Raw genomic sequence first — 17,179 nt, forward strand, 5'->3', positions numbered from 1 at the left:
GGAGATGTTACCATCTTTCATATGAGGATGATGGAGTTACAGCATCTGTTACAGGTTTGTGGAAATCAAGTCAGCAGCCTTATGCAGAGTTACTTTGGTAGGTAAACAGAAAAGATATTTCTATCTTGCTGTTTTCATGCCCTTAAATTTCATTATTTTAAAAAGAATTCCACCAGCTCCCCAATTTCCCATGCCTACAGACTCATCTACTCCCTGGTTCTCCCCCACTCCATGAGCATTCTTGGATACACAGTTCATTTTTAAAGTTAAAACGATAGTCAGGACAAACTGCCTAAAATGTTCTAAGATTCTTTGGAAGGAGGAAAACAACTCTTCATTTCCTTCATCTCCATATTTACAAGTTTTAGATCAAATAGTGTTGTGAAAGCACAACATTGAATTCTAAGAGACTTACCTTTTTGCTGACTTAACCTTCTCTATCCCTGCTTAGAGAACAGAAATAACAGGCTGAATAGGAATTTAGCTCAAAACAACTGGAGAGAGTAGAACTACTGAATCTGGAGAAAAAAAAAAAAATCACAGTCTAATGAAGAATTAGAGACTGTACTTAAAGCATCTAAAGTGATCACTGAGGAAAAAAATCCAGGTTAGCAGCTATTCCTCTAAACAAATGGAACTGTTCAAGTTATTTCTCCCACCCACCTCAAAACTGTAAAGAAACCACTTTACCATTGGCTACTGAGCTCCTTTTTAAGGGATGGCCCTCTGTAGATGAAGAGAATTCCATGAAATATCTTGGTACTAGTGCTAGAAGCTAACTATTGAAGAAATTTAAGACGCTAGAACAGGTTTGAAATAAATAGCATTAAGAACAACTGAGTTAACTGTTTTAGAACACACACTAAAACAAAAGGAAAGAAGCATTTCCAGTGAAAATCAGGTTAATGCCAAAAATTTTTGCAAAGAGCTTGAGATGAAAAAAAAACTATGGGGGAAAAAAAATGGTATGCTACCGCCATTCCCATTAAAGACTCCTCTAGTGATATCTGTAACCCAAAAAGCAACAATCTGATACTGATTCTCCTCAGCCAAAATGAGAAATGCAAAGAGACATAAATGACACTAGACTTTTTTTTTTTAAGATTTTTCCATTTTTATAATAATTTTTTTGCAACACAGGTAAGAAGATTTATACATAAAATTTTCAAATGAAAATATTTTTTCACAACAGTGGAGCAAGCAGTAACTGCTACGTGTGCATTTCATGGTACTTCACTATCCACTACAGAGACAGGCAACATCACAGCCAAGATCACCGATCCTTTCCTGATTGCCTGCTGCCCAATCTCATTCCATGCTAATGGTAGAGTTCTCTGCACAGATCTTTGCAAATGAGTTCACAGATCAGACCTCTACAGCTTACTGCCTCTGCATAGAAGTCGCCATCCCTGCAAGATGCTAACAACACTATTTCAGTGTAGTTTCCTCAATATTTCAGCTATTTAACACATGGCCACTAAGACTTACACAAATATGCACATAGGTACAGATGTCAGTACTATAACAAAGAATGAGTCCACATTCATAGATGTAGATTGCTTCTCAAATCTCTGCTACACACTTGAACAAGGACACTGACCAATCGCCTCTGCTTTCGTTCCCTTCAGTCTTAGTGCATGTGAAGGAGTACATATCACAGCAGCAGCCTTTGAGGAGGACCTGGAATATGCAAGAATACTGACATTCCCCCACTGCTTGCTTTAAAAAAAAAAGAAAGAAAAAAAGAAAGAAAGGAAAACAGACTTGCAAGTAGGGTAAGAACCTTCAAGTCTGAAGAATGCAGCCATTTAGTAAGCTAACTTTTACAAGTTGCCTTCCCATACCACCTTCCTCCAGCACAACACAGACAGACTGTGGTTCTTCCCGCAGCAAGAAAAGACAGCGGCATTTTCAGCAGAGGTCCATTCCTGTGGGCACACAGCTGGCATGCCGGCTCCTGCCCCCATTCTTTCAAATGGGAACCGTGGTCTGCTTCAAAGTCTTGTCATCTTTTACCAAAGGTGAAAGCTAGCCCTCCATTTCGAGGACAGTGGCTTCAATGACAATTCAGTCTAAAAATCCAAGCCCAGCATGCTAGTCACTGCTTTGCCTTTTTCACAATGGTGCCAACAGCAGAGATGACCGTAGTTTTGGATCCACTCGCGCTGGTTGTCACCGTGACAACTCCTGGCAGCGTTGCAGTCGTGGTAAGGATGGTGGGCTGAGCTATCGTGGTTACAGGGATGGCCGAGTCCCACTTGCTCTTCCTCTTCTGTGCATCTGTGCGTTTGATTAGACGAAGCAAACAAGGAATTAGCACTGTGCTATACATCACTGATCCTTTAATAACACCTCTTCTTGTCAACTCTTAATATACCACTGATTGACTAGACAACTCTCCCTTGCATTAGTTTCAGCATATGCTGTCAGTAAATGCTGAGGAGGAAAGACAACTAGAGGAGCTTTATACTTCAAGAGTCAAAGTAAAAGTGCACACCTGAACTTCAGCCGAATGAGACAGGTTCACTCCCTGCCCCAAAGCAAGTTTAGTTTTAACACAGCACATGTATCTCAGTTCCTTAGGTATGTGCACAGAACACTCTCGGAGCGAGTTTTCTCCTCTCCTCCCAGTTTAAGAAGGCAGACTGTAGGCAGGAGAATGATTTTAACAGCCTTCCCAGTTGTCTAAGAGATATATCAGTCCCAAGAGAACACCACAACATCGGCTTCTGCAGATTTCTTGACCCACTAACAGACATTTTCACTGTCCAACTTGTCCCCAGGCCTTCATTCCAGAAGGACCACCACGGGACATGGGGACTAGAGGAAAGCTAGTCTATTAACTCCTAGAAGGAACACTTTTCTTGTATTATATATGCAATCAATAAGGAGCTTTTAGAGTTTCCAGGAAGCACTAATCCCAGCATTACTACAGCTTAATAGGTACAGGCAAAACAGGTCTTTACCTCCCACAGTGGTACTGGCTGTTGTGGTTGTCGTGGAGGCAGCACTTGTTGTTGTCCCTTTTTTAGTGCCAGTCACAAATTCAATCTGGGAAGGGAGAGGCACCCAGGAGAAAGGGGAGAAGGAGGAAAAAAATGTTAATATACATAGGCTTTTTTAATCTAAATCTTTTCTCCCTATGATTTTGGATTTAAAGAATAGCTTTAGTGTCATGTGAGACATTGGCCTCTGAGCTGACTGTCATGTAGGAAGACAGACGTCCTCAGGCCAAAGTGTACTGAAGTCATGATCGTTAAGTGTCCTTGTGTCTGAGTTCCTAAGTCAGATACCATAAAAATGTGTTTAACTAGTATAAGCATAAGGACTTGATGCAATTTTTGGAGAATAAGGACAGGTCCTGGTCATTAAAAAGTATCTATACAGTTGCATGTTTCTTCAAAGAAAAAGAATAGAAACTTCTAAGACACAAGTCCCTACTTGCATGATTTACTGTGACTGCATCATAACAGGAAACCTAGCAACAAGAGTTACAACTGCATGCAATCTCATATTTTCAAAACTGCAGATATGGGGAAGGAGGACGTAATCAGATACCTGGGTTACTGTGCAAAAAAAAAACCAAAAACAAAAAAAACAAACAGAACAAGTAGCAAGATGTAGCATGCACTAGAAGTAAAAAAATACCTCCAATACTACTACTTAAGGAGCCTTCTGCTAGGTTAGACAGCCATCTCTACCATTCACCAGTTTTCTAATACCAGTCACTAACTTAAAGGCAACATCACTGAAGCAGAGGAATAAAATCTTCCAAAGCACGTTTCTATTCTTAGCAGGGGGTACAGAAGCATGCACATTTCATAACAAGCCAAGACACTCCCAAGCTAAAGAACAGAAATCAGATATTGGCTCTCTATGAGATTTGGTGAGGAAATTAAGCTGTATTAGGCCATGCAACCAGGCAAAACGTCAAAGATTAAAAAGCCGTTCTTTATGCAGTATCTTGCCTGTATCTGGCTTATTGAGCACCATTTTGGGTGCTCTGGTTTAAAAATGCTGATAAAACAGGAGGGAAACCAGTGGAATAAATGGCCTAGAGAAATGGACCTATAAGGAAAGGCAAACAACTTGATCTGTCCAGCTTAGAAAAAACATGCAGGAAGAAAGGACAGAACCAGAGGAGAAAAAAAGTATTAGCACACAGGAGAGTTCATAAGAAACAGCAAGGCAACAAAATGAAATTCAGCAGGCAAACCAGAAATGCATCTCAGTGCCATAGCTTTTGGTTTTGAATCGCTACCTTTGTGCGCTCCTTCTTGGCCTTCTCCAGTTTGTCCATTTCTATCTTCTGCGCTTTAGCTGAGAAAAATCAGATATTGCAAGAGCTAGAATCAGTAAAAACTCTGACTTATTTCCATCATGAACAATCAAAAATAATTTCAAACTGTGTTTAGAAAATTAAGCTGCTAAGAAATTATCTTTTTAAGCAAAGCATTACTGCACTAATTAATGGTTTAAGAGATGAAGAAACTAAAGCAGCAGTTTAAATGAAAGGGCTTTCCAGACTGATGAAGAATCAATAAAATTCAGACACATCCAACCAGAATGAAGTAGTGCAAAAGCAGCATGTGATGACTTTTCTTTTATAAAGACAGTAAAGATTCCAGTGCATTTTAGTAACTAAGAAATGGAAAGAGCTAAGCTAAGACAAAAAAATTCCTGGAATTACCTAGTGCCTCATAATATGAATCCTCTGACCAGCCATGAGGATCAAACATGTCCTAAAAGGAGAAAAAATAAGTCACATCAAGGCTATTTCCACATATAAACAGAACCTAGTTCAAAAGTGTTATGTGTATTTCTGTTCACAGATGATATTCATTACCAATTTCTTCATGCATCCCAGTGACATAAAGATCACATCAGACCTTTTGAAAGGCCATGCTCTGTTGTGAATGAAGAAACATTTTTGAAGCCAAAAGGGCTCTGGCATAAGATATATATTTCTCTGTTGCTCAACTTCTATCATCCTCTCAGTTTCAGGTATATCCACATTTTTCAGCACAGTGTTAATTCAGAGTCTTTACAGCAAAGTTGGAGGCACTGAGGCTCAGCACCACATGCAAAATGTTCATTCAGTGTAGAGGATCAGACTAACATTCCCTTAAAGGACCTCTAAAGAAGCAGGCTCAAGAAAGCCAAGGTGAGACCCCACATCCCTGCATCATCTTTCACCCTCTCCCTTGCTAGTCAGAAGTATTGCACCTCACCTTTGGATAATTTGTACCAAGTTCATCAATTGAACAGAACTGGATCAGTTTTTCATAAATGCTGCAAAGGAAAGACAAGAGTTTAGTTCTAGCTCACTCACTCTTCTAAATTTAAGTGTTTCACATTTATTAGCAAAAAGCTTGACATCTCTTCACAATGTAACATCAAAATCAGAACCCAGGCAGCTTTGCTTTCTGTGATGTATGCAGCATGCCACCAAACACAGTATATCCCACTTCCTCCAAGTTAATCTCACATCTCCCAGAGCAAACATCTTCTAAAATAATCTATACAAAACCTGTACACTTAATGGGTTTAAAAGTCTAACTGGCATGCTAACTCCAGATGCTGCCACACAGAATGCCGAAGAACAGCTTTGCTGTTTCAGTTACTACTGAATTACACCTTTCTCAATTTTGTAAGCAGTAGCACTACTTGCTCAGGATCCCATTTCTACTACAACTCCAATAGCAAAGAGAAAAATTCTTGTAGTTTGCTGTGTGGTACTTTGGTGATACAGGAAAGGATGATGGCTCACCTGGGGTTGCGGAACTCCTTTTTCCTTTGAATGATATAATTCATATCCATGCCCTCTTTTATTTTCCTCTCGTACAGCTTTTGAATTTTATCCTAATGGAGCAAGACCACAAGACGAGCCAATACAAAAAATGAGGAGCATTTCAGCTGGCTATCAAAGCATACATGTGAAAACAAACCAACAGAACCAGTGACGTCCTTACACGGAGCAAGGATTGCACCTCTCCCCCAAGGCCAGCTAGGCTGGTTAGTACAGACACTCCCTCCTTTACAGTCTGAAAGTATCCTCTCCGTGCACTGTATGGATGGGTAAGGGAAGCGATCTTTGCACTATCTCAAAGCTTAAGTGATTAAAGACTTGTATTTGAGGCAGTAGAGCCTACTCTTTCTCCTCAATCAGTTGATTTCCTCCACAACAGTGACAGCGCAAAGGCAGAACCAAGAGAGAAAGATGAGCTCCACAAAGGTCCTTCCATGACTTACAGTGAATGACCCACCCACCCTCCGACTCAGACATGCACCTAAAGAACAGCTGCTGGGCGACACCATACAGAAGTCAAGGCTCACGGCTACCCCTGGGAAACAGATGAGCAGAAGCGAGTTTTGCTGGAGAACCAAAACCAAGCCAGCCTACTCAGACATCATCCTCAGCAGGTATTGCTGGTGGTGTCTACTGGCTGCCAAGTGCTCTTAGGAATGTCACACTTGTAAGCCTCTTCTTGGGTGCATTTGGCCAATTACAATTCGCACAGTTAGGCAAGTCTAAGAATATCTTAGCGAAGCCAGAAGCCACTACGAAAGACAACTTAACTGACTCTCAAGTCAGAAATGATAAGCAGTCCACCTTCCAAAAAGGCTGACAGATTTAGAGAGAGAACCATGGTTTTGGAGGTTTTGTTTTGTTTTTCCCTCCCTCAGCAGGGTAGTGAAAGGCCTTTAAAGTAGTCTTACCCTGGTGATGCTGAAGGGACAGCAGAAACTGAAACTTTCAGGCAGAACATGCATTTCAGCATTACTACTAGGAGAACATTCTCAGTAACTTGCTTCATTTTTTGACACAAATTTATCATGTACAAAAAGCATACAAAATAAGATCCTGGCTAGACTTCAGTCTCACAAGTCAGGAGAGCTAATAGGGTCAATTTTCCTTTTTTATTTCTGGGTAAGTCACTGCATGTCTCTTCCTCTGTACAGATATTCAACTCAAATACAGAACTGACTATTGTTAAGGAGTTCATTGATGTCTGAATAAAAGATGATTACTGTTAAGAGCTAATATGAAATTGTTATTTCATGAATTTTAAGAAAAGAACGCTTTATTTGATAAGTTTTCATGAGATCCTCACAAAATTAGCCAGAAGTAATTACACAATCTGCACATCCAAAGCACACACCATAAGGCTTGAAGGAACAACTGCAACAAGTGGCGAGCTTTTGGGGTTGAAACGATTGAATGCAAATGATTGAACGCGTGCCCCCTTTTCCGCCCTCCCCTTAGAGGCACCAATATGATTCACATTTGTAACGTCCACAGATGAGAAGCTACTAGGTCACCTTTACAATAAGAAAGACTCTCTTTGGCAGAGTTCAAGACAGTTTATTAGAGGAAGAACCCGACAGAAGCAGCAAATCAACACTGAAAAGCTTAGAACATTTCAAGTTTCCAAAGAACAATCCCATCTCCTTGCTCCAAGTCCTCTAAGATGTGGTTTGACCTGCTAACAGAGGACAAGTTATCCTTTGATTTAACCTGGTAAACTACAATCAAAAGGAAAGATGCCTGCTTTATTCAATCTACTCTCTCAAGCTCTATGCATTCCTCAGATCTAACACACTTAGTAATTCATTGAAGTCAGAACAATAAAATCCTGCTGCAGCATAAAAGAACTACTGGGTGCGTCTAGGTATGCTGCAAAGAGAAGAGACTGTGATCCGGATGGTGAGTCAGTCACTCTGAATCACCATTCCAAGTTGCTTGCTTTGTAGAGGTTTCCAGAAGTGGTTTTTTACTTGTATTTCTATTGGGTAAATAACTGCAGAAAGAACTCAAATGGATGGTAACATCCATTTGGATGGAAACAGCAGTCACTGCTCTTTCATTTGCCCTCCATCAGGAGGACAAACGGAGCAGAAGGGGCTCTTCCACCTATCCTGGAAAGAAGTTTTGTTATACACAGAAGTCTACAGAACTTCTCCCAGGAGCACCACAAGCCAAACTCTGTCAATGGAAGATAGCTCAACTTTGTTACTTTTGCTCTAAAGCAGATGGCACATTCCTTACTACTCAGGTAAGAAGCATTATACACAAACATAACTCCCTTATAGCTTTCATTTTGGATAGATACTAGACAGGATGCCATCAGGAAATGCTCAGACTAACTCCTTTATGCACAGTGCAGGTTGGATACAGGGAATATTCTAACTGGATGTTAACATTTCTGCCACACACAATCAGAGCCAGAGGCTCAGTTAATAATATTCCAAGTCCAAGATTTGTAGGACTGGCAAGTCAAGTCCACAGCAGAAGTTTTTTTGTGAGTCATCCAACTGATAAAAAAATCCTTACATCACAAGGCAGAGTTGAGATACTCATGGAAGTGGACTGTGGCAGTCTTAAACTGAAAGTTATTGCAATTATTTGGGTGTGCACCAGAGAAAACAAGCATTTGTTTTCTTTCACTGCCTCTAGGTTACTAGCCTTCCCTCTAAATGTTTATTATCTAGAGATATGTAGGTGGAAAAGGAATCTAGTTAATGCTGCCTCAACTATTCCACTTAGGGGATTCTCAGGCCCATGTAGAAAAACAATGATTTATTCTCTCCTACAGAGCTGAATTTGCTGAGGTAAGAGGATAGCAGCCTTCACAGTAAACATTGCTTCTGTACCACTGATGGAATCAAGAGCCATTTTAATGCACAAGTGACCCACACAGACTGCGGAGAACAGCATAAAGCTAATTTGAGACTCCTAAACTAGAATTGCTGCCAAGCCTAAAGCATTAAAACAGTGCATTCAGAAACTCAGTATTGTTTTTTTAAAAAAAAAAAAACAGAAAAACCCACAGCTTTAATGCTGGATTTTTGATGTGCGCAAAAATACTAAGAGTTTTCAGAAGTCCCCTGACCCACTGAAATACAAGCTTTTTAAGAAAAATAAAGTGGAAGAGAACTTATACCAACCTGTAAGTGGTTAGAGCATCTGCCAGGAGGCTCAGGTGGGATTTTGATCTCATCAGGAGACATGTTCCGCACTCTCTCTGAAAAAGAGGCTGTGGAGAACAAACCAGGCATTAGTTCTGGCAATACTGAGGCAATTAAAGACCATGCAAGTCATGAAACTTCTTTTATGTCTTTGCCAGTGCTACTCTATCACAGAGAACCAATGGGTAAGTATACCAGGGGGTATATATAAACAGGGGAATGCTGTAAACTGCTAGTCATGGTATTTTAGAAGTGCTGTTGGAGAAGCATCTAACCTAAAGGTTAGATCATTGGTAGAACAATATGTGACTCTTGCACTACAGTACTGACATCTACCTTATATTGTAGCTCGGTGTTACACCCATGCTTAAAGCTTTATATTGAGTCTTTTCACCCTAAGCGGTAGCATGAAAAGCAGAACTACTCCCCACCCCAGATGTGGTTGTTGATAAGATCCTCAAAGACAAAGGACCTGCAGAGGAACAAAAATAGGTTTGTGGCATACCCTCTAGCCTTGCACTGTGCATCACATACTGAGCTCTCCACTACTCCAGATCATCCATATGCACTTTAAAATCCTGCTCTGAAGAGCTCAGATAATCTGGAACCTTTGGCAAGACTTGGGACAAGATACTCTTACAGAGAGAATCAGACTCTGCGTCTGAAGAATCAGAGGATGAATCTAGATCAGCCTGGCCTACTGCCGTATTTGGGGAGCTAAGCAGTTTGGATCCCATTTACTTCAGGATTTACCTACATGAAACAAAATGGTTCAAAAAGCAAACAACCCTCAGCAGAGCTGTCAGGAGTTAACTGCAAGAAATAACATTTCATCCTTAAGTTAATATTTCCTTAATGGGCACTTTAATCACTTAGAGAGTCTGATCATTACTAGAAACAACAACTTCGTGCTGTGGGACTGAGGACAAACCACCACAGCTTGCCAGGCTTCTAGAGCCAGCCGTTGGTGCTGGGATACACTATTACAGCACCCAACTGCTCCGTGAGCATTAATTCACAGAGGTATCAGCAAGAGACCACCATGCTTCCCCCTTTTGCTTGCTCCTTTCCCACTCAGTTATGGAAAAGCCATGCAGTTTCCTGGCTAAGTCCTAGAGCAGAGTTTCGTGCTACATTTAAGCAGCCAGGTTTGTTTCCAAACATAGTTAATAGAGGGAACATGTGCCAGAGGCTCACAGTGTGTGTGTGTGTGTGTGTGTGTGTGTGTGTGCATGCACACACGCGGGGGGGGAGAAATCAAATGAAGACATTCACATTTGTGGCTTCCCAACTACATATTCTTGTGTAAAAGCTGACCGAACTGCAGTTCCAGCACGCTCAATTCAGCTCCTTTTACTGAAGCCCAGAAGGGCCCAAAGGGCAGACCTTGGTATTTGAGCACAGCATACTATCCCACTTATCCAGCATGGACTATCAGATAGCTGAGGTTACAGATAATCAACACTACACATGTTCAGTGCTACTCCAGTTTCTTGTTCTTTTGTAAAAATGTAAAGCAATAAGAACAATATCCTTTCGGGACGCAAAGCTGGCAGGCGACTACTCGTTCTGTTTGATCAGGATGTCGCTGAGGGTTAAATTCTTCAGCAGTTGCAAGTAATGAAGAAAAAGCGTCCTTTGGCATTTACTAAGAGGGTGCCTCTATAGAGAAAGAGAAGCTTGGCAGAGTCCCTACAGAGAAAGCAGGGAAACTGGAGCTCCCTGACAACAAGGCAGACATTTGTTATAGGTTACAGCTGCTAGTGGGATGGGGAAGTCCCTAATTTAATTAGGATTTCAGGAACCCAGAGAAACAGTTGCAAATAGACAGAAGTGGTCATAATAGACAGCATACTAGGCTTCCAGAGAAGCTGATCAATGGCTTACAAGAGTCACAATGTCAGCAAAAACATTAAAAAAAAAAAAAAGGAAAAAAAAAAAAGCAAGAAGGCCACCAAGCCCAGACTTCATTAGGTTAAAAACAAGCAAACAAAAAACCTTAAAAACCAAGCCTAGCTTTCAGACTAGACATCTCATAGCCTTCTCAGCTTCTTCGCTGATGACCAGAAAAGCTGCAGAGAAACCTCTATGGGAAGGGGAATTCTGAGCTCATATCAACTCAGGAACCAAGGGCAAGAACTCCATCTAGCCAGCAAAGAAGTCACATAAAGCTGTAAGAGTATGTTCAGCAATCAGTTCAAAGCTCCCTTTAAACAGGAAGAGTAGTGGAAGAACAACGCAGAACTCACACTGGGACAATATATTTTGACCCATAGCGCGTACAGGTTCTGCTGCTCACTCGCTCTTTTGTTTGAGCCATGTGAAAACAAATCAATCATCATTACACTGGTAAGGGGAAGTCATCTCTTCTAATGGCTTATAAGAAACTGGAATTAAGACATCTTTGTGCACTGCAATCCCACTGTCGCTGCACAGAGCTGAAGACTTAGTCAGCAGTGAGGCTACGTGTATTGTTCCACCTTCCAAACTGAGCAGAGACAAATATTCATCATTACTCAGTTATTTCAGCACATCACAGTCAGACTGAGATGCCAGATCATGACAAAGGATGAGTTTAACCCCTTTGGGTTTGTTTACAGCAAGAAAGTACACATAATTCACGCCCTTGAGCAGTCCTCAGACTTCCTCTCCAAACAGGTATCAGAGTGGCTGATTCCATGGCCTTTTGCTGGTGGCCATTCCCCTGGAGACTGCTTGGATCTTCACTCCAGGGGATCATGGAACTGGTGCAGGTAACAGCTGCAAGGTGCTGCGTAACAGGTCTTGTGTTTTCAAAGCCCCCAGCAAGTGAGCATTCTACTCCCAACAGCTTTTCCCCATGTATACAGCGGTAAATGTGAATTAAGAGCTAATGCTAAGGTGTGTCCTCCCAGGATATATCTAACTGTCTTGTGCATCCTGTTATTTCTGTCAAGATCAAAGCTTTACTTTTGCATGAGTCAGAGGTAGTGACACCAGCCACAGTTTCTAATTGGCCCTGCAATTTGTTGGCTCAGAGTGTAAAGGATCTCCACTTGGGACTTCAGGAAGTTGGCTGTTGGCATGATTAATCACTACAGGCACACCCAAATTCTGACTAGCAATGAGTAAATAGCTTCACCTGCACTATGAATCTGATTGGAAAAAGAACATTTAAGAAACAACAGATCCCATAAGTCAGCTGAGGGTTCAAGAAAGTGGGAGCCAAGGCACTGTTAGGTCAGCAACTCAAGGCATCCTCCTGCTGAAAAGGGAGGTGGCTACTGTTGCTAAGTCCATACATTCTCCTTTCACAGGTTCACCTAAGCACCACATGGAATAGGTACTCATGGCTTTTGGTGTAGCCAGTGCAGGTACCATGGCAAGGCAGAGATGTCCAGCTGCTCCTAAACTCCGAGTAGGAGGCCAAAGCACAACCAGCTACTAGGATGCATTTCAGAAAGATTCAGAACCTCAGTAGTCAGTGGAGAATATTTGCTTGCCAGAGATCTTGATGAAGCAGATAATTAAATGGAAGTGCTATATTTAGCCTGGTTCAGTTTCAGATGGATGGGTTATTTGGCCAGCATACCAGACAGAATAAAGATACTGCAAAAGCAGGACAGAAAAGCATAGAGTGCAACTGCGCCAAACTGCAAAGAGTGCACGGCCACAGTGCAACTGTTCAGGCAGTTCCTTCCAGAAGTAAATGACTGCTCGCAGTCCAAAGGCTACGCTGGAGACATAGACCCAAGAGCTCACGGGAGCTTCATTTCCGGCAAACAGTTAGACGGTTTTCCTTAGTGCAAGAACCAAAAGAAGAGTGAACATGAGAGTAGCTGGCAGTACCTGGACAGACTGGGGTGTGGATCATATGAAGATCTGGTAAAGCATCTTGCCTCAGCACTCTCAGTGAATACCACTGCTCCCAGGTAGGATTAACAACCTGGTCCCTTTCCAGGTTCACTTGTGCACTGTACCTTAAGCAGCCACAAAGGATTACAGGTAGTATCAGGTGCCAGTCATGCTATGCAAAAAAAAACAAAAAAATGCAAAAACCTGGAAAGAGTAATCAGAGGGGCATGGCTTTCCCCTAGAAACATGCAAACCAGTGGTGCCTGGTCTCTAAAACTGCATTCTTTGGCATTCTAATCAAGTCTGCTTGGCATAACCCAGGGTGTGTGGGTTTCTGATTTCCTGGCACCAAAACAGCCAAATCACAGGGAAGAATCCGAGGCAACAACATGCCAGTGAGTCACCCATCCATGAAAGGACACCAGTTTCCCTCACTGTTCTGTGGGCTGAGAAATATACAGAAAGACCAGCATCTCAGCCATATTTTCTGCTGATATGAACGCCGACTTTGTGTTCAGATATCCTAAGGGCAGGAGAGGACATTTCTTATAGGCCAAAAGGTAAACAAAACTATGCTGCAAAAAGCCTTGGGACAAACAAACATCCTAAAAGTACTATTTCGCAAGGCCACAGGAAACAGCAAATGGAGATGTGCTGTCAGTAATGTGCACTCTTTAGAGCAGTACAAAAAATGAGGACAACACATGGATGCAGAAGTTTATCAAAAAAGTTCCATATATACTCCCTCTTCCACCACAGAGCAGTTACTGCTGGAAACCTCCCTTCCAGTCTTTCAGGCTTTGATTACACAATCACTAACTCAGCCCAAGTCAGGAAAACCATGCCTTTCCCAGCTGCTCATTTTTGCTGTTTCCTATGTGCCAGCCCTAGTGCTCACCTGGCAGGCACGAAGCAGACCAGGCATTGGATCCAGCTGGCGGCCTCACAGAAAGAAGGAGGAAAGAAAAGGAGGAGCAGGGTGGGGAGAAGGTAGATCTCTGCTGGCTCCATCTCCCCATCCAGCTCACAGCACACAAACATTAGCATGTGTATGGGGAGGTAGAACAAACGCTCCTTTTGGCAGGAGCCTGCATTTGTGCCGTGCTTAAGTGGCTGCATAACTGCAGACTTAGCTGGTGAAGGTGACAATGAACAGCATCAGGTTATCCAAGAAGGGCAAGCCACAGCTTTTAATGGAGAAAGCCGTTTTGGAGAACTAAGGAAGACTTACACTTCCACATACCGATATTAGACAAAACTCTAGATCTCTGGATTGGACAAATTACTTGCTTTGTGTCTATCTTTTTCCATTCAAGAATTCTAAGCCTTTAAAAGCCCCAGCTTCCAGGAAGGGAGTGGTTCTTATATTACACCAACCATATGGCTCTTGCAACAGTTCTTTTTCAACTAGATAAGATATGGTTTGATTCAAGTCAACTACAGAACCCAGCATGGCAAGTATTCTGATCCCAGGTAACCTGGTTCTGCACAAAGCTAGCCCGTACGTTGCTCTGTGTGCCACTATTGGGAAATGATATTAAAGATATATTACAACCTTAATCCAGGTCTCAGACTCATCAATGCTGCTTACCAAAAAATACATGACACTGAGTGCCCTGTGTGCAGCTTTCAAACTGGCATGCAAGCCTTGGCTGTCATGAGACAAAAAGGGTTCAGTGTCCTAATCTTCCACAGATGGGGCAATCTCTGGTGGAAAGGGGGACAATCAGAATTGTAACCTAAGTCTTATACCTCAAAGAAAGGAATTACTACTATATTGCTTCACTAGTGCAGAGTTTTACTTGCATGTAGAGAGTAGAAGGGTAATTGGTGTTCAAGTATTCTTATTTAATCTTTACCCTAAATGCTGTTGTCTCATTTGTGTTTCTTGTGTGCATTTAAGGGCGGATCAGCAGTTTGGAGAAAGATCTCTATTGCATTCTGTGATACAATTGGTTCAGGTAGTTTTGCCCTCTAAAGGCTGAGCATTTAGTAGAAGAATCAGTTTGGTGCAGAGTCTAGGCAGGCCATTTGAAAAGGACTTAGAGAAACCATCACTAAATTTTTGGATTTAGAAGTCACACCTTAGCATCTTCATACTTACCATCCAATAGTTTAAGTTTATTGCAGAAACACTTGGTGGACAAAATATCACAATTGAGCCTGGACAAGCCGACTTGACAAAAAACAAAGCGAGTTCTACTCTCATGATTTATTATGGTATCATCACATGCTGCTACACAACTGTACTAATAACCTCAGGAACAAAGGGTTAGTTTGAGATGGTCAGAACGTCAACATAAAATACAACAGCACTTTCTGTATAGCCCCACACAAAGCAAGCGGAGGATACTATTTCTGGCTGATTACAATGGATTTTCCAAGAGTTTGTTCCAAATCTAATCATTGTGCAATGAATAAGTGAGACATCACAAAAATCAAATAGTTTTCAAGAAACATTACAAAACATATATGGAGTGCTGTGTCAACACATTGGCCATGAAGCACTGTATGGAGCACATTTAGGCGGGGATACTTTAGGTAAGTTTTTGAAACCACAGAACAAAGCATCTGTCATCATTCATGGTTATAATGGCTCCCACAGAGGCCACCTGGACAAAAGTTATGCTATACTGTTTTAAGCTCATCTGGAAAGACACCAGTGTTGCCCATTACATATCTGTTACAAGAGGGGGAACCTATAACGTCTAGTTTGAATACGTCTGAATTAATAAATACTTCTTAGTGAACTTACCAACTAGCTCCTGGGGATCTCTTTTCTCCAGTTCTGAGAATTCCTGGGAGGAAGGGGGAAGAAGTAGATTTTAATCAAGGTAGGTTTTTGACGTAAAAAGATATACTGTCCATTTGTTTAGAAATTTACACATTACTTCTGAGACAAAAAGAATAAAATGAAGAGTGAAATGCAAGTTATTAGATAATAGGGCAATGCTTGTACCATGGAAGTTCAAAGCCTTACAGGATGCACAGTTTCCTTCCAAAGCTAGTGTCTAAATTTAACCAAATAATTATGGCTTTGTTTCTGCGAGTCCTGAACACTCAGCTCCTTTTCAATTCCATGAAAACTGCTGTACTCGAAGGCTTTCCTCAGAACAGATCAAACCATGGATTCTTCATGTCCGATGACTGGCCTTTGACACCGGCCAAGAGTGATTCTTTAGAGCACAGCCAGCTAAACAAGCTGGATCCGGCCCACAGAAGATGACTCGGAGCCCGGGAATGCCTACAAGAGGCCTATACAACAGACAGCCCTCTGAGCAGGGCCAGCAGGATGTATTCCCCAGAGTAACACATAAATCGCTGAAATGCTCCCAGAGCCAGTGGCAGAGCGCAGCCACTTCAGAGAGGCATCCAAGCTGCCCACTGCAGACACCTGGGTGTCCCCACTATGCTCAGTGTCCCAGGCTGCAGAGGTTTCCTGGTTGTGTGGGGTGCCAGAATTCACTTCTAGATTTGTGCCATTCGGGGCTTTGATTCTTGGAGGGTTTATCACCCAAAGTGCTGGGAGCACAGTGCTGATACAGACACTTGTATTCCCACTTTTGAAGAAGGTTTCCACTATCAATTTCCTCTTGCCAGCTCCTCTCCGGGAGCAACACAGCTTATCTGCTCTACCAGCAAACCAAGGGCAAACTCCGACATGTGGAGAAGAGCTCAACATTACAACATGGACTAATCCATTCTCAGTAATACTGGTATAAATTAAAGGCAGCTTCAGTTGTGGGAGCGCAGCAGATGCCTGCAGTAGTCTCTGCCAGGCAGGAGGTGCTATGCAGGATGAATATGCCTCACTATGTTGAGACTACTGTTCAAATGTTTCGGTACTTCTCAGAGATCCCAGGAGAGCCACGAGTAAGATCAAGTTCAGCACAAGTAAGGTTTCTGAAACAGTATCAGCTGTAGCCTAACATTGTCCTCTTCCCCCTCCCTGCCAAAGGCTTTTTGTGACTCACTGGACTGTGTGTCGCAAATTCCTCCGGGCTGCCGAACACTGAAGCTATTCATTCAACCTGACCCAGGCATAATGCTGCCTCCTTGCTGCTTAGTAACCGCCCTTTAAACCCCCCTCCTCTGCTCCATTTCCAATCAGGTGAGAGGTGCATGCGGTGCGTGCCGTGCGGAGAAAGAAGGAGCAAGGTCGCCAAGCCAGTCTGGGAACAGGCTCGGTCAAAGTCATTGCGAAAACCTACCAGTTTGCAGAGAAGCCAAAGCCCTCGAGGAGTAGGGAAAAAAACCACATTCTTTTTGTGGCACTAACTGCTCTGTGGCACTTTTTATAGCCCTCCATGAAAAAAAGCACTGTCTCTCCATAGTACACTAAGAGCATAAAACCCCACAAGGCTAATGCTATTTT

At 42.2% G+C, this 17,179-nt stretch overlaps 1 protein-coding gene across 1 annotated transcript in view; it reads right to left on the bottom strand.

Moving 5' to 3' along the window:
* Positions 1-1,095: 1,095 nt before the first annotated feature.
* SAP30BP (SAP30 binding protein) overlaps positions 1,096-17,179 on the bottom strand; it is a 32,171-nt gene continuing 16,087 nt past the window's right edge. The window contains exons 4-11 of the mRNA XM_067308228.1: positions 15,560-15,602; positions 8,950-9,038; positions 5,771-5,862; positions 5,232-5,292; positions 4,691-4,742; positions 4,262-4,320; positions 2,967-3,051; positions 1,096-2,280 (exon numbers count right to left, since the gene is read on the bottom strand). Of these exons, the coding sequence (XP_067164329.1) occupies positions 2,099-2,280; positions 2,967-3,051; positions 4,262-4,320; positions 4,691-4,742; positions 5,232-5,292; positions 5,771-5,862; positions 8,950-9,038; positions 15,560-15,602 (663 nt within the window). The 3' untranslated portion in view covers positions 1,096-2,098. The remainder of the gene's footprint in view (positions 2,281-2,966; positions 3,052-4,261; positions 4,321-4,690; positions 4,743-5,231; positions 5,293-5,770; positions 5,863-8,949; positions 9,039-15,559; positions 15,603-17,179) is intronic.

Source organism: Apteryx mantelli, chromosome 19, assembly GCF_036417845.1.
Source record: "Apteryx mantelli isolate bAptMan1 chromosome 19, bAptMan1.hap1, whole genome shotgun sequence".
Lineage (NCBI taxonomy): Eukaryota > Metazoa > Chordata > Aves > Apterygiformes > Apterygidae > Apteryx > Apteryx mantelli.